At 42.1% G+C, this 21,713-nt stretch overlaps 1 protein-coding gene across 2 annotated transcripts in view; it reads right to left on the reverse strand.

The window, feature by feature from the left end:
* Positions 1–6,513: 6,513 nt before the first annotated feature.
* LOC109904176 (syntaxin-binding protein 6) overlaps positions 6,514–21,713 on the reverse strand; it is a 125,839-nt gene continuing 110,639 nt past the window's right edge. For both annotated transcript variants that reach the window (XM_020501375.2, XM_020501374.2), the window contains 2 exons: positions 13,222–13,379; positions 6,514–7,929 (listed from right to left, as the gene is read on the reverse strand). In XM_020501375.2, the coding sequence (XP_020356964.1) occupies positions 7,906–7,929; positions 13,222–13,379 (182 nt within the window). In that variant the 3' untranslated portion in view covers positions 6,514–7,905. The remainder of the gene's footprint in view (positions 7,930–13,221; positions 13,380–21,713) is intronic.

The raw sequence follows: 21,713 nt of genomic DNA on the forward strand, positions 1-21,713 counted from the left end.
AGAAAAGGCTTTCTTCTTGCCACTCTTCCATAAAGGCCAGATTTGTGCAATATACGACTGATTGTTGTCCTATGGACAGAGTCTCCCACCTCAGCTGTAGATCTCTGCAGTTCATCCAGAGTGATCATGGGCCTCTTGGCTGCATCTCTGATCAGTCTTCTCCTTGTATGAGCTGAAAGTTTAGAGGGACGGCCAGGTCTTGGTAGATTTGCAGTGGTCTGATACTGCTTCCATTTCAATATGATCGCTTGCACAGTGCTCCTTGGGATGTTTAAAGCTTGGGAAATATTTTTGTATCCAAATCCGGCTTTAAACTTCTTCACAACAGTATCTCGGACCTGCCTGGTGTGTTCCTTGTTCTTCATGATGCTCTCTGCGCTTTTAACGGACCTCTGAGACTATCACAGTGCAGGTGCATTTATACGGAGACTTGATTACACACAGGTGGATTGTATTTATCATCATTAGTCATTTAGGTCAACATTGGATCATTCAGAGATCCTCACTGAACTTCTGGAGAGAGTTTGCTGCACTGAAAGTAAAGGGGCTGAATAATTTTGCACGCCCAATTTTTCAGTTTTTGATTTGTTAAAAAAGTTTGAAATATCCAATAAATGTCGTTCCACTTCATGATTGTGTCCCACTTGTTGTTGATTCTTCACAAAAAAATACAGTTTTATATCTTTATGTTTGAAGCCTGAAATGTGGCAAAAGGTCGCAAAGTTCAAGGGGGAAAAATACTTTCGCAAGGCACTGTAGGTGGTCCAGAATGATTTTTCTCTGGCTGCACATTTACCATGCTAATAGAAATTTGGTAAAACGGATTTAAGTTTCCCTGCATTACCCTTTTGAAACTAGGGGGCACTATTTTTATTTTTGGAAAAATAACGTTTCCAAAGTAAACGGCCTATTTCTCAGGACCAGATGCTAGAATATGCATATAATTGACAGCTTAGGATAGAAAACACTCTAAAGTTTCCACAACTGTAAAAATATTGTCTGTGATTATAACAGAACTGATATTGCAGGCAAAATCCTGAGAAAAATCCACCAGGAAGTGACTCTTATTTTGAAACCCCTGTCTTTCTATGCATCCCTATTGCCCATTGAAAGGGATATCAACCTGTGGTTTCCCTAATGTGTCTACAGCCTTTAGACTTAGTTTCAGGCCTTTATTTTGAAGAATGAGCGTAAACGACTACATTGCGTAAGTGGCCAGCTGAGGGCTCTCAGAGTGATTCTTGCGTACAGAGGGAGACATTTTTCCTCTCGCTCCTACTGAAAAGCCAATTGTCCCGGTTGATATACTGTATTATGGAATAGATATTTGAAAAACACCTTGAGGCTTAATTATAAAAAAACGTTTGCCATGTTTCTGTCGATATTATGGACATAATTTTGAATTTTTTGCGGTGTTGTCGTGACCGCTATTTCCGAACATAACGTGACCAACAAAAGGAGGTATTCTGGGTATAAAAATCAGCTTTATGGAACAAAAGGAACATTTGCTGTCTAACTGGGAGTCTCGTCAGTGAAAACATCTGAAGATCATCAAAGGTAAACAGTTAATTTGATTGCTTTTCTGCTTTTCGTGACCAAGCTTCCTGCTGCTAGCTGGACATAATGCTATGCTAGGCTATCGATAAACTTACACAAATGCTTGACTTGCTTTGGCTGTAAAGCATAATTTCAAAATATGAGATGACGGGGTGATTAACAAAAGGCTAAGCTGTGTTTCACTATGTTTCACTTGTGATTTCATGAATATGAATATTTTATATAAAAAAAATTGACCGTTGCGCTATGCTAATTAGTATAGGTGATGACAATTCTCCCGGATCCGGGATGGGTAGTTCCAAGAGTTAAAGTCCCAGGCTATTAGGAGCATCGCCTCTGGGTGACCGTTCTTGTTTGCTTATGGCGGAATACAGCTCATTCAATGCAGTCTTAGTACCAGCCTTTGACTGTGGTAGTATGTAAACAGCTACAAAGAATACAGATGAAAACTCTCTCGGTAGGTAGTGTGGTCAAGTATTAGGTTTTCGAACATCCCTCAATCAGCCAGTGGTTCACAACTCTCCACTTCAGTCAATGGTCATTGTATCCACCAAAGACAAATCACACACAAATGTTTGTCTGTTGAGCAATAGACAATAAAGTGAAAAGAGTTAGCTGTACTGTATGCCTGGGGACTGGAACATTTCTGATAGGGCTTTACTCCCTCTAGTGGTAAACTATGGAAGTACAATACAACTCTCCTCCAGCCCTTGGGCATACAGTATAACAAATCAACCACCAAGGACCTCTGTCTCTCTGCACTGGGTTTGAAATTCCTTTTCCTCAGAGACCAAATTTGATCTGGGGAAACCAGGTACAGATGGGTGCCCATATCCAAATAGTCTCCTGACACCCTGGTTAGTAGCTAAAATCTAGCAGGCGATCAAAGAGCAGCTGAGATGAGGACAGGGTCAGGTTTAGCTCGAGCATCGTCGTGAACTACCTGAAGTAAAATGTGCTAGTGTGCATTGGGAGAGGAAAGGCTGCAGCAGACCCATCAGCCTTGAAACAGGCTTAGGCTCCATCATGACAAGGCAGGGATCAGGTGGGATATTGGGAGGTTTTTAGGAAGGATGGAATGGAGGAGAGAGGATGATTCAGTGGCTGTAGAAAATACACACAGTACAATACAATCAATGCCACTGTCATAATGTCCCTATGGAGGGATTCCAGGGTCAGAGGCTGGTGGGAGGAGCTTCAGGAGAACCCACTCATTGTAATGGCTGGATCACGTTTGACTCAGTTCCATTTATTCCATTCTAGCCATTACAATGAGCCCGCCCTCATATAGCTCCTCCCACTAGCCTCCACTGTTCAGGCTTTAGGAATGCTTCTATATAGGGATATACACTGCTCAAAAAAATTAAGGGAACACTAAAATAACACATACTAGATCTGAATGAATGAAATATTCTTATTAAATACTTTTTTCTTTACATAGTTGAATGTGCTGACAACAAAATCACACAAAAATTATCAATGGAAATCAAATTTATCAACCCATGGAGGTCTGGATTTGGAGTCACACTCAAAATCAAAGTGGAAAACCACACTACAGGCTGATCCAACTTTGATGTAATGTCCTTAAAACAAGTCAAAATGAGGCTCAGTAGTGTGTGTGGCCTCCACGTGTCTGTATGACCTCCCTACAACGTCTCCTGAGGGATCTCCTCCCAGACCTGGACTAAAGCATCAGCCAACTCCTGGACAGTCTGTGGTGCAATGTGGCGTTGGTGGATGGAGCGAGACATGATGTCCCAGATGTGATCAATTGGATTCAGGTCTGGGGAAGGGCGGGCCAGTCCATAGCATCAAGGCCTTCCTCTTGCAGGAACTGCTGACACACATTGTCTTGCAGTAGGAGGAACCCAGGGCCAACCGCACCAGCATATGGTCTCACAAGGGGTCTGAGGATCTCATCTCGGTACCTAATGGCAGTCAGGCTACCTCTGGCGAGCACATGGAGGGCTGTGCGGCCCCCCAAAGAAATGCCACCCCACACCATGACTGACCCACCACCAAAGCGGTCATGCTGGAGGATGTTGCAGGCAGCAGAACGTTCTCCACGGCTCAGTGTGAACCTGCTTTCATCTGTGAAGAGCACAGGGCGCCAGTGGCGAATTTGCCAATCTTGGTGTTCTCTGGCAAATGCCAAATGTCCTGCACGGTGTTGGGCTGTAAGCACAACCCCCACCTGTGGACATCGGACCCTCATACCACCCTCATGGAGTCTGTTTCTGACCGTTTGAGCAGACACATGCACATTTGTGGCCTGCTGGAGGTCATTTTGCAGGGCTCTGGCAGTGCTCCTCCTTGCACAAAGGCGGAGGTAGCGGTCCTGCTGCTGGGTTGTTGCCCTCCTACGGCCTCCTCCACGTCTCCTGATGTACTGGCCTGTCTTCTGGTAGCGCCTCCATGCTCTGGACACTACGCTGACAGACACAGCAAACCTTCTTGCCACATCTCGCATTGATGTGCCATCCTGGATGAGCTGCACTACCTGAGCCACTTGTGTGGGTTGTAGACTCCATCTCATGCTACCACTAGAGTGAAAGCACTGCCAGCATTCAAAAGTGACCAAAACATCAGCCAGGAAGCATAGGAACTGAGAAGTGGTCTGTGGTCCCCACCTGCAGAACCACTGCTTTATTGAGGGTGTCTTGCTAAATGCCTGTAATTTCCACCTGTTGTCTATTCCATTTGCACAACAGCATGTGAAATGTATTGTCAATCAGTGTTGCTTCCTAAGTGGACAGTTTGATTTCACAGAAGTGTGATTAACTTGGAGTTACATTGTGTTGTTGAAGTGTTCCCTTTATTTTTTGAGCAGTGTATAAAAAAATGAAGGGAGGAATGGAGGGGAGAGGAGGAGGATTCAGTGGCTGTTGGAAGAGAGAGTTACAACAGGAGAGCCCCGCTCTGGAGATGTTTTATGGGGTAGTTACCCTCTCGGGCAGTAAAGGTATATCATGTATTTCTACATCACTACCGTTCCCTGCTCCCCTGCTTGTCAAAAAGACAGCATCATTCATTTAAGATTTAAAGCACTATTAGTGGGTGGGTGAGAACGGGAGGATCATTTTGATGCAGATCCAATTCCGCTCACTTGTGCCTGACACACAAATGTCTGGATTAGCGTTCCATCCGCATTGCTGTTCCATTGTTGAGAGATTTAATTACTATATACACTTCTCCAGATGTGGTCTGTGGAATAACATGGATAATTCATGTGGATAGCATCACTAGAAACTTCCTCAATAGTTGAATCATGTTAATTATATTTGCCCAAAATCTGAGTATTACATTTCAGTCATTTAGCACTCTCGTATTGAGAGCGACTTACAGTTAGTGCATTACTTTTAAGATTGATATGTGGTTGTCCCACCTAGCTAAGGCATAGTAAGTGCAGCAGAGCTTGAAAGGGGGAAATTAATAAAAGTCACATTTGGGGCTAACTGCTGAGGGACCGAACAAAAATATAAATGCAACATGCAAGAATTCATATAAGGAAATCAATCGACTGAAATAAATACATTTGGCCCTAATCTATAGATTTCACATGACTGGGCAATTTAGAGCCAGGCCCAGCCAATCAATTCATTTTTCCCTGCAAAAGGCCTTCCGTTTCATCAGCTATCCAGGCGGCTGGACTCAGATGATCCCGCAGGTGAAGAAGCCGGATGTGGAGGTCGTGGTTACATGTGGTCTACAGTTGTGAAGCTGGTTGGAATTACAGACCAATTCTCTAGAAGTTATTAATGGTAGATAAATTAACATTCAGTTATCTGGAGGACATTCCTGCAAGCCAATTGCATGCTGCCTCAAAACCTGAGACATCTGTAGCATTGTGTTGTGTGACAAACTGTACATTTTAGAGTGGCCTTTTATTGTCCACAGAACAAGGTGCATCTGTGTAATGACCATGCTGTTTAATCATCTTCTTGACATGCCACACCTGTCAGGTGGATGGACTATCTTGGCAAGTGATAAATGCTCACTAACAGGGATGTAAACAAATGTGTGCACAAAATCTGAGAAATAAGCCTTCTTTTTTTTTGCATATGGAACATCTCTGGCATCTTATTTCAGCTCATGAAACATGGGACCAACACTTTACATGTTGCGTTTATATTTTTGTTCAGTATAGACACTTGGACATAGAAGCCTGCACACATGCTGTGTCACTGTGGTAAGAATGTTAGCTCTACAACAGAGACCCCAGTAGTGGATAACTAGGTGATACACAAACTTCAATGACCTAAACAGTATACATGCCCCTCCCGTTATTTTTTCTAGTTTTAACTACAAAATTTCACATCCAAAAAAGCAAACATCGGCAACAATTTAAAGACAGACTTGAGACTGTGTTTATTTAGATGTTATGTAATCTGATATAAACAGAGGTTTTTGGAATAATTCAATGTGTGACCCAAACTCTAAAAAGCATTGGTCTGTGATGTTTCATTGAAAAGAATAGTATAAGTCTGTATTACATGTGCCTAGTATTGAGACCATCTATAATAACTACCTTTTCATTCCATTAGCCTATTCTACATACAGTACTGTGGCCTTCTGTATTCGCCACACAATCCACTTCCAACAAGCACCATACATCTTAAGGAACAACCCCCTCTTTCAAACCTGGTGCCACACATTCTTGATCTTCTCCTTTTGGTTATCGATCTAGCAAGGCAGTGTTACCTTGGGATACCATGAGTGTTATCATAACACATTCATACTGCTCAAGTCAAACGACATGCTGTTGAAGTACTTATGAAAGAGTACGTTTAAAAACACCGATATAGAAGCATTGCACTTGGATTGTTCTGGACCGTAGCTAGTCATATGACATGTAAAAAGATGCTGACTTATTCACTGACCAATGGAGTGTAGACAAAATGACTTGCAATAGTAGCTTGCAATTGCTACAAAAAAAATTCATAACCATCAGACAAATTACTTTCAATATTTTTTTATTAAAACAATGAACATCCAAAATGTAAGGATGAAGCGGATTAGAATTTAAGTCAACTAGAATTTCAGTAAGAACTTAACGGTGCTCGCTGCAAGGTAAGGTTGTCAGTGCATTATGACGGTTGGACAAATCCAAAATATAAGCGTAATAAACAAGACATATCCACACTGCGGGGGGTTTAGTTGCTTCAAATTGCTTGTAAGGAAGCCACGGTTACACAGTGAATGCAGACCAATATTGTACAATGCTGCAAGTGATGATGTGTCAATATGCTGTTTTACATATCAGAACAAAAAACTTTATATAAACACAAGTTAAACTATAAGTACAAGATGTGACCAAGGTTGGAGTTGAAAGGGTTACAATCCAAATGATATTTACAGGGATGATTCGACACCAATTACATTGCAAATGGTGGTAGAATGATCTGATTACAGTCTTATAAGCTTGTTACACTAGCTAATTTACAATGATACTGTAGTCTCTTACCTTACAATAAACCGTCTGATCTCGTCCATACAGCCAAGTGCTTCAATAACACCTAAGAAATACCAACATTGAAGCCTAAATACTTGTTTTTTCTGTGTGGGTTTTATTCAACCTTTTATAATGAAAGTGTATTTTGGTAGACCATGCACCTGAACCCTGGGTCACTTTAATGAATAGCTCACAGACTGTTTTGCAGAATATTAAACTTGGAAAACATACCATATTGGTTGAAATGTAAGCTTGCAGCAGTAGTTTTTAGAAGCCACATGAATGTCCTCCACACATTTGGCTAATATTACATCTGAAATGAATGTATGCACCAATGAGCTTTTCAAAACAATATGATGCCAAATAGTCAAACGACAAAAGAGAGTGAAGAGCTCATCTCCTTTAGACAAGTTGATGTTCACATACTGGGGTGTACATTGCTGACTCTGTACAGTAAAATAGCCATCATATGAAATGCATGTGTCATGTCATACACTCTGCTGCAGTTATATTCTCCTCTTCCAGCACCGTATGTAAAGTCACTTCTTTGAGGGAGTTGAAGACCTGTTCCTTTTAGGGGGATTTGGACGGTGGTGTGTGTGTGTGTGTTGGGGTGGGGAGGGCAGTGACCATAGTCAGTCATTTCCATGGTTTGTCACAGTAAGGTCAAGGAGTACTTTGGGAGCAATGGAGGGAGTAAAAGAAGAGTTAGCCGTGAAACATTTGCTCTCAACTGTCTCATCTGTGTTCCATCCCTCTTTCTCTCCCCCCTCCTCATCATCAGATCTTCGTTAGAAACAAATAAATGTTACCTTCGTTACAAGAAATACAAATAATACAATCTGACACCTGCCCTATGGCGTCTGGCACGCTTGGTGGACCCCTCTCCTCAAAGTTTAACATTTATGCTTCATGGCCAGCTGTGGAGAGGAAAAAGAGAGGGGAAGAGACAAAACGAGAGCACGTCAGCCATGTGGAGATATATAAACATCATGCAGTGACTAAGTGAAATGAGAAAGCAATTTAAGTGAACATTTCTTCAACACCCCCTATGGGGTTGCCAAAAATAACTGAAACAAAACACAATAAGATTAAAAATCTATTAATTTCTGGAAACTGCAAAAACAAAAATGAATTCCAAAGTTAGCAAGCACATTAAAATCCAACCACCAACAAATACAAGTAAAAGAACCTCATTGATACTACTTTGTTTCCCACCTGGTGGAGGCTAACATGCTTGGCATCATGAGTAGTAGAACAAGGACAAGCAGGGTCTATTATCTAGGCAGAAAGGAATAATAGCTATTAGGGTGGTGTTATTCCCCAGGGGTTGGTAAGCGCCCCACGCCCCAGTGTTTTCATCAGGCAGTGACTGGCCACTCAGACTTCATCTCTTAAAAAGAGAGTTCTAGCGGGCTTGTCTGGAGGCTCATTAAGGAGAAGGCCAGAGCCACCAATCTCACACACACACACCACACACACACACACACACACACACACGTTTCAAAATAGTGGTGGGTGAAATCTCCAGAACTAACAAGTGGGGGCAGCAGAGCTGCAGCACAGACCAGACGGCCATAGCTCCTTCTGTGGGGATGGTGAGAGCTCAACAGTGGCGCTAATGGACTGATGTCACACAGAGCCTCAGCAGAGAGACTGCAGATACAGACTGACTGAGTCTGCAGTGTTGTTTCCCGCTACAGGTCACCTTAACACTTATGGAGTCCACTACAAGATACCATATGTTCTCAACTTGAACTAAAGTATACTGAATCACAGGTAGAAAGAGGGAGATGTGGTGTCTTGTTCAATGGCATTACAGGGGGGGAAGAAGCGCAGTTGGCAGATACAGGATGTTCCCAACGTTTATTTAACATCAAAAACTGAAGCGGGGGAAAGGTACAACTTTCAAAACATTAACTAAATATTGTTCAACGTTATGACCAGTCAGAGAAGATGTTGCAGAATATATTTACTGTAGCTAGCTAACATCACCTTCTTACCAGTGGTTATCCACGTACATTATAGGGTTGCATCTTTTAACAAACGGACACAAACATGCTTTAGTGAGTGCAAGACTAACACTGCAAGACAACTAATTGGTTAAATGGTTCACAAAATGGAGCATCTAATTGCAGGAGCTCAATGTGGAAGTGGATGGAGTGTCTTATCTGTATGGGGAGTTAGTGCCTTCAGAAAGAATTCATACCCCTTGACTTATTCCACATTTTGTTGCGTTAAACCCCAAATTCATATTTGATTTAAAAAATATATATAATAATCTCACCCATCTACAATACTCCATAATGACAAAGCGAAAACATGTTTTTAGAAATGTATATTGAAAATGAAATACATAAATATATCATTTACATAAGTATTCACACCCCTGAGTCAATCATTTGTAGAAGCACCATTGGCAGCAATTACAGCTGTGAGTCTTTGGGTAAGTCTCTAAGAGCTTTGCACACCTGGATTGTACTATATTTGCCCATTATTCCATTCAAAATTCTTCAAGCTCTGTCAAGTTGATTGTTGATCCTTGCTAGACTGCCATTTTCAAGTCTGGGCCATAGATTTTCAAGCTGTTTTAGGTCAAATCTGTAACTAGGCCACTCAGGAACATTGTCTTGGTAAGCAACTCCAGTGTAGATTTGGCCCTGTGTTTTAGTTTATTGTCCTGCTAAAAGGTGAATTCATCTCCAAGTGTCTAGTGGAAAACAGATATGCAGAGTGGTACTCAGTGATGTGCTGGACTTGACCCAAACATAACACTTTGTATTCAGGACAAAAAGTTAATTTCCTTGCCACATATTTGGCAGTATTACTTAAGTGCCTTGTTGCAAACAGGATCCATGTACAAGCTTCCTTCTTTTCACTCTGTCAATTAGGTTATTATTGTGGAGTAACTACAATGTTGCTGATCCATCCTCAATATACTCATATCACAACCATTAAACTCTAACTGATTTAAAATCACCACTGGGCTCATGGTGAAATCCCTGAGCAGTTTCCTTTCTCTCCAGCAACTGAGTTAGGAAGGGCGCCTGTATAATTGTAGTGACTGGGTGTATTGATACACCATCCAAAGTGAAATGATGAACTTCCCCATGCTCAAAGGGATATTCAGCATTTGCCTTTTTATTGTATTACCGATCGATGTCCTTCTTTGCGAGGCATTGAAAAACCTCCTTGGTCTTTCTGGTTTAATCTTCGCTCGAAATTCAATACTGGATTATGAAGAGTCTTCACAGATAATTGTATGCATGTGGTAAAGAGATGCGGTAGTCATTCAGAAATCATGTTAAGCACTATTATTGAACACGGAATGAGTCCATGCAACTTATGTGATTTGTTAAGCACATTTCTACTCCTGAACTTATTTAGGTTTGCATTACAAAGGGGTTGAATACTTACAGTATTGACTCAAGAAATGTCAGCTTTAAATGTTTTATTCATTTCCTAAATGTTCAACAAATAAATTCCACTCTGACATTATCGGGTATTGTGTGTAGATCAGTGACACAAAATCTCAATTTAGCAACAAAATGTGGAAAGATTATGCGCTCTATCTGGAACAGTGGGTCACCAAAGTTGGGTGATCCTGTTTTTACAGGAGGTGCAAGAAGCCAGGTCAAAGACAATTATAGTTACTTTAAAAGTTATTGGAATTGACCACAGTCGTGAGTTAGAAGCGGAGCGCGATTCGTATTTTTACAAATTATGTCCTTTACAATTTATTTCCTGTTTTTGCAGCAAAACCATATTATGATAATGGTATGGTTAAGCAGCGGGTGATTAGTTCTCCTTGTGTGACGGATACAGTTGGATTGAGAGGATGAGAGAAGCCCATGGAGAATAGCTGGGATAGAGAGAATAGATTGAAGAATAAACTAGGAATAGGAGGGATTCCTAACAAGAACATCTAGCTAGTGAAACACCCTGCTGGGCAGCCAGAAGCAACACACTAACCACTTAGACTGAATCACCTGAGGATGGAGAACAGTGTTTGATATTTTTGCTGAGTTTAGAGCTCAAACAGTTTACAGAAAATCAGTTTGGGATGAATTTTTAGTCTAAGACAATGGGGAAATGTGGGTTACATAGTACCATTATGTGGTATAGCCTATACCCTTGGTAACATGTACTACTAGTAAGGTTATTCTGTTCAGTTCGTGTGGTTATGAAAAACTCCTCCAGCCCTTATAATGTGGTATGATACACTACATGATACACATAAGTATGTGGACACCTGCTTGTTGAATATCACATTACAAAATCATGGGGATTAATATGGAGTTGGTCCTCCCTTTGCTGCTATAACAGGCTCCACTCTTCTGGGAAGGCTTTCCAATAGATATTGGAACATTGTTGCTGGAAATTGCTTCCAATTCAGCAACAAGAGCATTAGTGAAGTCAGGCATTGATGTTGGGCGATAAGGCCTGGCTCGCAGTCAGCGTTCCAATTCATCCCAAAGGTGTTCGATGGGATTGAGGTCAGGGCTCTAGCCCAAACCATGAAAAACAACCCCAGACCATTATTCCTCCTCCACCAAACTTTACAGTTGGCACTATGCATTCGGGGAGGTAGTGCTCTCCTTGCATCCGCCAAACCCAGATTAGTCTGTCAGACAGTGAAGTGTGATTCATCACTCCAGACAAAGAGTTTCCACTGCTCTAGAGTCCAATGGCAGTGAGCTTTACGACACTCCAGCCGATGCTTGGCATTACATTACGCATGGTGATCTTAGGCTTGTGTGCAATTGCTCGGGCATGGAAACCCATTTCATGAAGCTCCAGATGAAAAGTTATTGTGCTGACGTTGCTTCCAGAGGCTGTTTGAAACTCTGTCGTGTGTGTTGCAACCGAGAACAGGCCATATTTACATGCTTTAGCACTTGGCGGTCCCATTCTGTGAGCTTGTGTGGCCTACCACTTCACTGCTGAGCCGTTGTTGCGCCTAGGCATTTCCACTTCACAATACAGCACTTACAGTTGACCGGGGCAGCTCTAGCATTGACGAACTGACTTGTTGGAAAGGTGGCATCATATGACATGCCAAGTTGAAAGTCATTGAGCTCATCAGTAAGGACATTCTACTGCCAATGTTTGTCTATGGAGATTGCATGGCTGTGCGAGCAACTTTTACACCTGTCAGCAAAGGGTGTGGCTGAAATAGCTAAAAGTTTGGGGTCACTTAGAAATGTCCTTGTTTTTGAAAGAAAAACACTTTTTCGTCCATTAAAATGACAAATTGATCAGAACTACAGTGTAGACATTGTTAATGTTGTAAATGACTATCGTAGCTGGAAACAGCTGATTTTTAATAGAATATCTACATAGGCATACCGAGGCCCATTATCAAGCAACCATCACTCCTGTGTTCCAATGGCACGTTGTGTTAGCTAATCCAAGTTTATAATTTTAAAAGACTAATTGATCATTAGAAAACCCTTTCGCAATTATGTTAGAACAGCTGAAAACTGTTGTGCTTATTAAAAAAACAATAAAACTGGCCTTCTTTAGACTAGATGAGTATCTCGAGTATCTGGAACATCAGCATGGGTTCGATTACAGGCTCAAAATGACCAGAAACAAATAACTATCTTCCGAAACTCATCAGTCTATTCTTGTTCTGAGAAATTAAGGCTATTCCATGCGAGAAATTGCCAAGAAACTGAAGATCTCGTACAACGCTGTGTACTACTCCCTTCACAGAACAGCGCAAACTGGCCCTAACCAGAATAGAAAGAGGAGTGGGAGGCCCCGGTGCACAACTGAGCAAAAGGACAAGTACATTAGTTTGTCTAGTTCGAGAAACAGACATCTCACAAGTCCTCAACTGGCAGCTTCATTATATAGTACCCGCAAAACATCAGTCTCAAAGTCAACAGTGAAGAGGTTGATTCCGGGATGTTGGCCTTCTAGGCAGAGTTCCTCTCTCCAGTGTCTGTGTTCTTTTGCCCATCTTAATCTTTTATTTTTATCGGCAAAGCTGAGATATGGCTTTTTCTTTGCAACTCTGCCTAGAAGGCCAGCATCCCGGAGTCGCTTCTTCACTGTTAACATTGAAACTGGTGTGTTGCGGGTACTATTTAATGAAGCTGCCAGTTGAGGACTTGTGAGGCATCTGTTTGTGCTTTTCTTTCAAAAACAAGGACATTTCTAAGTGACCCCAAACTTTTGAATGGTTGTGTGTGTGTGTGTTTCACCTTGTGTGCAGTGACGGCGAACTGCTCAGCACTGTTCTTCATCTCCCCTGTTTTCTCCTCAGCCCTGCCCAAGCGCTCCCCTCGCTCGTTCAGCGCCTGGCTGGCCTTCTGTACAGCGCTGGTCACACTGTCTGCTGCCGAGTGGAGTATACTGTTACCTGGAGAGGGCGGCAATATAGAAAGAGACAGAGAGAAAGAGTAAAATGAGAGAAGGCGGGAGGGGATGGGATAAATATAATAAATTATACATTGCCTTCTATCTCATCACTATCAACAAAATAACTCCATGCAGCACTACTGATATGAGTTTGGTAGAAATCCCCTGCTTTATAAGATAATGCTGATATTTCATTCAGCAACCTTGGCCGGACGTTGATTATTGACAAGGAACAGGTCAAAAATAAGGTTACTCCAAATCAGGAATGCCAAGGAAGCCAGCTAATTAGGTTTTCTACAGAGATTGGATTCCTGTGAGAAACAAGCCAATGAAATTAAAAACCACATCACACTCCTCATTTACAAAGCTTAGACCGATGAGGTCTATCACACCATTTCTCCCAAATTGAACTGAAACAACCTCCTCACTACTTGAAAGTGTACCAAATAGCTTCAGGTGTTCCTCTTTTCTTTAGTAAAACTTTAGTGCTCATTCTCTTTTCTTCCTCTCAGACTGAAGTGAGATAATGGCGGAGAGGGGAGGGAGTGTGTCTGACGATCCCTGGCGGCACAACTGTGTGGATGAGAGGAAAGAACAGAACAGTCTTCCTCCGATATCCCCGACCCTGAGGATGTTTCAAACTGGCAAGCTATTAATCTACGCTCTGGACAGCGCGGCCTGCCGTCGACCCACAACGCTAACAATCGTTGCGTGTTCATATATCCAAGGGAGGCGCCAATATAAACAGTTTTGAGCAGTGTTTTTGCTATGAAGTTTCTTCTATTGTTGACCTTGCTTGGGTTATTTTGTTGTCTGGGAAGGAGGACAATGAAATTGTTTTTTCATCAGTTGTTCCAAAGTTGTGAACGAGCCATTCTTCAGCAGAACTGGGGACTGGTACTGCAATGTTCTGCACAATGGATGAAAACACCACCAACAAAAAAAGGAAAAAAAGGCCAGCTTTAACAATGTGCTCTTCTCAACTGGCTGGCTGTGGAAGGAATAGAAATACAACAGAACTCAATGTAACTGATGCTTCACTGTTAGAAGAGGATGGCCTCTTGGGGTTTCAGTTCAGGACCAAACATCCCACGCAATGACACTTACATACCTAGATCCTTTGAACACTCCCAAACAGGGAAACAGATCCCAATCAAAGGTATATTCACATGCTCCACTACGGCAGTTATTTATCTTATAACTTGTCCTTATGTGGGCAAAAAACGAAGCGTGATTTAAAAGAAAGAGTCTCGGACAGTCAATTTAACATGTCTTCCCAAACGGAATCCACACTGTAGAGGGTATACAGGTAGGCTGACTGACTGATAACTGGCAGAGTTGTGGTGCAGCGGGGTAGGTGACAGCCCAAAGCAGATGGGATGCCAGCTGGTCTTACTCTCCTCTGCTTTCCTTCAAAGGAAGTTAACTTGATAAAGTGAAAGCCGTCCGCTCACACAGAACTACTGGGAGGAAGAAAAGCTTTCCCCGGTTTCTCTCCCAGACCGGCTAAATCACCAATCGATTTGGCTCAAGGCTCTGGATTTCATTACAGTCCAGGGAAGGAGAAGTGTTTATTTAGCATCTTCCTCACAGTAGTAAAAAACAAAAGTACTTGTATTGGGACACAGGTGCCAAGTTTCCTCGATGTCTCCCTCCAATCTCTTAAAAAAACTCCTCTTCACCTGAAAACAGAGAAGGAGGATGAGAGCTCTTTACCTTCATCCAGATCCCTTTTTATCCCCCCTTCTACTGAGAGAGCCCAGAGACATCCCACACACACTCTTCAGTCTCTTTCTTGCTTCTCACTTTTTTCCCTGGGCAGGGTGATTCCGGCCTGGCTGCTGGTGGAGTCCCCTCCTATGGTGAATGTCATTAAAGAGAATAGCAGGGAGGCAGGTTGTGTGGCGACTGTATGGCCCTGGGTCTTTACTCTGTAGAGTTGATTTAGGTGCCATCATGCTGTAAGGGGGATTTGTAGGAGTGAGGCATGGCATGGTGATTCAACATTGTCCTCGGATTCTGTTGAGATCTCTCTTCACAAGAACATGGGGGAGTGATGGGGGAGTGATGCCTTGCCTTTAACAAACACATCTGTTTTTTTTTGGGGGGGGGGGGGGGGAACCAAGGCAATCTCTGCTCATTGCAAAATGCCACTTCAGTGTTAAAGTCAGGTGAGAGAGCTGGCAAAACAAATTTGGGCGAAGTGTTGCTTTGAAATTTGGTATGATAATGTACTTCTGTTTGGCTAGTGAGCTTTTCTGAAATGGGGCTTTCGTAAAGAATTAACGGTCTATCCCTGTGAAGGAACCTGACCTTTCTGAGTCCGTGTTCTATGTCTCAGGGAACTCCTTCAACAATGCAGGGAGAATGTGTTTCTACACTCCGATGATATCAACATAATCAGGGCTCGCCTGTAAAACAAAAGGGGACAGAACAAAAAAACAAAACCCTTTTTCCGCAACAAAATTGAAAGAAAAGTCAAATGCCCCATCAAGTGATCACAGGTCAGGCCAACACAATGTAATGATGAGGACTGTCAACCGCCATTTACTGTCAAAGCCTGCTTGATTGGTTCTGTAACTCACCCAGTTCAGACAGTCACACCAATGCACACACACACTCAGGCATATATTCTAACAGGGACACACATGCTTGCAAGCTCAAACACATTCTTGCATAAGCCTACATATTTGCTATATCTCCAAAATGCAAGCTCCAGCAGAGTCAATTACCATCCATTATGAATTGTGTGCCAGTATGCTGCCCTGAAGTCTCAGTGGGTATTTTAAGAGAAATGGGGATAAGAGACACTCTGCTGTAGAGTAGCAACACCATCTACTTATCTGTACATTATACATTTTATCAAACACTTTCCATAATATTATGACTAAAGACCTTTGTTGTTGTTCACCTTAAACTAGTGCTACTTGAAAATGTAACAGTTGTAGCATTGTGCACAGTAGGAATGTCTTGGCTGTGTGCTTAGGGTTGTTGTCCTGTTGGAAGGTGAACCTTCACCCCAGTCTGAGGTCCTGAGTACTCTGGAGCAGGTTTTCATCAAGGATCTCTGTACTTTGTTCCGTTCATCTTTCCCTCAATCCTGACTAGTCTCCCAGTCCCTGCCACTGGAAAACATCCCCACAGCATGAATCTGCCACCACCATGCTTCACCGTAGGGATGGTATTTTGCCAGGTGATAAGTGCTGCCTGGTTATCTCCAGTTGTGACGATTGGCATTCAGGCCAAAGATTTCAGACTTGTTTCTCATGGTCTGAGAGTCTTTAGGTGCCTTTTGGCAAACTCCAAGCAGCTTGTCATGGGCCTTCCACTGAGGAGTGGCTTCTGTCTGGCCACTCTACCATAAAGGCCTGATTGGTAGAGTGCTGCAGAGATGGTTGTCCTTCTGGAAGGTTCTCCCATCTCCACAGAGGAACTCTGGAGCTCTGTCAGAGTGACGAACAGGTTCTTGGTCACCTCCTTGACCAAGGCCCTTCTCCACCGATTGCTCAGTTTGGCTGGGCAGCCAGCTCTAGGAAAAGTATTGGTGGTTCCAAACTTCTTCCATTTAAGAATGAGGGAGGATAATTTGTTCTTGGGGACCTTCAATGCTGCAGAAATGTTTTGGTACCCTTCCCCAGATCTGTGACTCTACAAAATCCTGTCTACAGACAATTCCTTCGACCTCCTGGTTTGATTTTTGCTCAACTGTGGGACCTTCTATAGGCAGGTGTGTGCCTTTCCAAATCATGCCCAATCAATTGAATTTACCACAGGTCGACACCAATCAAGTTGTAGAAACATCAACAATGATCAATGGCAACAGGAGGCACCTGAGCTCATTTCAAGTCTCATAGCAAAGTGTCTGAAAACTTGTGTAAATAAGTCATCTGTTTTTTATTTGTAATACATTTGCAAACATTTTCTATAAAAACCTGTTTTCACTTTGTCATTATGGGGTATTGTGTGTACATTGATCAGGGGAAAAAATTATTTAATCCATTTTAGAATAAGTCTAACATAACTAAATTTGGAAAAAGTGAAGGGGTCTGAATAATTTCCGAATGCACTGTACAGTATATCTACCACAGTCATATACACTTGAAAGTGCCTCGGCTATGGGATGTTTGTTTGTAAGGTTACACTATGGCTTTTAAAACACCAACATGAAACCTTCTCTGGTGATAGTTTCAAAGTGCCACTGAATAGGCATTTTTCTTGTCTGTAAAGGAATGCTGCTTCTGAAGCGGAAATAAAGCCCATCACTAGGCGAACAGAACTGTCAATCCAATAATCGACCAGCCTGTGCATATAGACCACACTCTTCTAAAACAGTACTTTAGAGTTTGTTAAATACCGTGATTTCCCAATACATTTAGTAGAAGGGAAAAAAAGGAGAGAGAAGAAAGATCAACAGAGACTGGCGTAACCAACACAGGATGAACTTAAAGTGTCACCACCCAACAGGATGGTATCACGCTGGCACACACCGCTACCGCTGTGCCCACCAAAACCCCCAGCTGGCAGCCTGGCAGCAGGGAAACCAACCGCCCTACTATACAGATTAGGAGACAAATCAAATCGGATGTTTCCAACTCCTCCTTCACGTATTTGCCATTGAATTCAAATGCAAATCCTGACATTAACTTCTAACCTGAGCTGCCCGCTGTGTTAATCCTCATTCGACCCTGAAGTTAAAGTAATTAGGAAAAACAGGGAAGATTCTTCTGACATGGAGGAGGTTAATTCAACTTTGCTACAGTAGCTAGTAGGGCGTCACTGCTCTGCTGATAGGGGTGCAGCAGTCAGGGACTGGGGATGCTAATGGGAACAAACATGGGACATTCTGCATCAATGTATCATAGAGAAACTGTCTGTCTAATTGAGCAAATTGCCCAGATGAAAGTTTAGAGGCGATAAATGTCAGTGTAGAACAATCTGGCCTTAATGGCCATATATTCTAATCATCTCCACCCGACACAGCCAGAAGAGGATTGGCCACCCCTCAGAGCCAAGTTCCTTTTTAGGTTTCTTCCTAGCTTCATGCCTTTCTTGGGAGTTTTTCCTAGCCACTGTGCTTTCACATCTGCATTGCTTGCTCTGTGGTGTTTTGGGCTGGGCATCTGTATAAGCACTTTTAACAACTGCTGATGTAAAAAAGGGATTTAAAAAAATACATTTCACTGATTGATTGATTGAGGGTTGCATATTATACTGAAAAACCATAACCCTGTTCATAATTGCCTTGTTAATATTAGTTCAAGAGGAATTTGAGCATTAATTGGTATTGTGGTGATTATGAAATTCATGGTCATTTTGTGACTGCACTTAGGGCTGTAACGGTAACTGGATAACCTTGACATTGGCGGTCTTGGATGAAGACAGTCATGAAAATGAAATAAACATCAAAACTGTATAAAAAAGCATTTGTTTTGAATAAAATAAATGATTAACTTTATTTTAATGTAGATCTACTTTACCCATAGCGGGAGTGATAACTATTGATTATATGTTATTGTTTTGCTAACTGTATACATCTCCTCGTCTTTCCAACTATCTTTTGATGCACCATAATCAGCATATCCCCAAAACCCCCCAGTGGGGTGCGAATAGGAAAGAAGTTGGGCCCGGGAGTACCTATAGTACCTATCGATCCTGTAGCCTACAGGGTAGGAGGGGGGTAGCCTCTGACTTTTGTACAATCATTTGTACATTTGACAGAGTTACTGGGGAGAAGGTGCAGTTGAAGTCGGAAGTTTACATACACTTAGGTTGGAGTCATTAAAGCTTGTTTTTCAACCACTCCACAAATGTCTTGTTAACAAACTATAGTTTTGGCAAGTCGGTTAGGACACCTACTTTGTGCATGACAGATTATTTCACTTATAATTCATTGTATCACAATTCCAGTGTGTCAGAAGTTTACATACACTAAGTTGACTGCCTTTAAACAGCTTAGAAAATTCCAGAAAATGGACGTCACGGCTTTAGAAGCTTCTGATAGGCTAACTGACATCATTTGAGTTAATTGGAGGTGTACGTGTGGATGTATTTCAAGGCCTACTTTTAAACTCAGCCTCTTTGATTGACATCATGGGAAAATCAAAAGAAATCAACCAAAAAGAATTGTAGACCTCCATAAGTCTGGTTCATCCTTGGGAGCAATTTCCAAATGCCTGAAGGTACCACGTTCGCAATGTACGCAAGTATAAACACCATGGGACCACGCAGCCATCATACCGCTCAGGAAGGAAACGCGTTCTGTCTCCTAGAGATGAACGTACTTTGGTGCGAAAAGTGCAAATCAATCCCAGAACAACAGCAAAGGACCACGTGAAGATGCTGGAGGAAACCGGTACAAAAGTATCTATATCCACAGTAAAACAAGTCCTTTATCGAAATAACATGAAAGGCCAATCAGCAAGGAAGAAGCTACTGCTCCAAAACAGTTTGTGACTGCACAAGGGGACAAAGATCGTACTTTTTGGAGAAATGTCCTCTGGTCTGATGAAACAAAAACAGAACTGTTTGGCCATCATGACCATCGTCATGTTTGGAGGAAAAAGGGGGAAGCTTGCAGGCCGAAGATGGATGAGGAATTGGTATATAAACTATGTTTAATTCCACAGGATTGATTAACACGGTGGGGAACGAAACAGACAATGGTGGAGTATTTTGGAGCGAGCAACAGCCATCGAACAAGTCCTGGTCTTGGATCGTAAACATAATCACCTCATGGCAGGACAAGACGTCTTGTCATCCGTCCAAGCAGCATTGAAACCTGTGGCTGTCTTCACTGATGTTCTCTCTGGTGAGAGTTACATCACAGTCTCGTCAGTGAAGCCTGTGCTTCCGTTACTGACAGGAGATCTGCTGAAGCCCGACCTCTCCAAAGACACCGACCTAACGCAAAGCCTCCAAAAGATGATGTCCAGTGTCCTCGAGTACAGCCTACTGACAATAACATAACTTCTGTCCATCTCTTTCATCTTCGACCTAAAATACAGAGGCGAAGGGGATGATTTGAATGAGATGAGAGAAGGACTCCTGAAAGAGATGGTGGCGGGGGGGCGGAGACAGGGGTGGTGGTGCTACTGGTACTGGGGGAGATTGATGACTCGAACGATGGCAAGAAAATTAATTTAGAGGGATCTCCTCCAGAAGCGAAGGGCCCAAACCACAGCCAATGTACCCCTCACAGTCTGTGAAGACACCAAACTGACTCGCTACCTACAGGAACAGCCTGACCCAAAGGATAATCCCCTGACCTGGTGGCGAGACAACCAGACTTGCTATCCTTTGATGTGGAAGCTGGCACGCAGATACATGAGCACCGCATTCGAGCGAATGTTCAGCACTGCAGGGAACATTGTCACCCCTGTCCACTCATGCCTCAAGCTGGACAAAGTCAATGAGCTCACCTTACTGGCACAAAACCTGGAGCTAGAGGTAGAAGATGATGCGTAGTTTGCATTTTACTAGCCGTCGCCGTTTGCAATAAAATAAAGATTTTTATTCTATATTTAATGATTTTTGTTTTATTATAGGCCTATAGATCTACTGTTAATATGTGCTCTTACCTATGTATGTTGCTGCTGTTAGTAGTAAGTTATTGTAGAAGTGCTAGCACATGGCACTTTAGTAACCTGGACTTTCTTTAATACAATGCACATTTTTATTGCTTCATGTTAAATAAATAAATGGCTCTTCTTAAAAAAAGATTGTATGTGTCTGACAATTCATGAATTATTCAACAGCAAGAGTCCCATATGCGACACATCCATTAGGCTAGTAAACTGAACTAAATTGCAAAAATTATAGAGTTAATTAGCCTACTCCTGTCTATACAGAAATGCATCAAATCATTTCAAATAGGCTACTACACCAGAAAGCAAGATTTGGAAGATCAGAGGATCATTAGCTTATTTAAATAAAAACATGAGCTGTGGATTGTTTTAAAAGGTCCAATGCAGCTGTTTTTATCTCAAAATCAAATCACTTTGGGGTAACAACGACAGTGCCTTCAGAAAGTATTCATACCCTTGACTTATTCCACATGTTGTGTTCCAGTACGAATTAAACATTTATACATATTTCTCTCTCACCCATCTACATACCCATAATGACAAAGTGAAAACTTGCTTTTAGACATTTTTACAAATGTATTGATAATGAAATACAGAAATCTAATTTGTATAAATATTCACACCCCTGAGTCAATACATGTTAGAATCACCTTTGGCAGTGATTACAGCTGTCTTTTTACAGTCTTTCTGGCTAAGAACTTTGTGCACCAGGATTATATTTGCACATTATTCTTTTAAACATTTGTCAAGCT

Source organism: Oncorhynchus kisutch, linkage group LG14, assembly GCF_002021735.2.
Source record: "Oncorhynchus kisutch isolate 150728-3 linkage group LG14, Okis_V2, whole genome shotgun sequence".
NCBI lineage: Eukaryota > Metazoa > Chordata > Actinopteri > Salmoniformes > Salmonidae > Oncorhynchus > Oncorhynchus kisutch.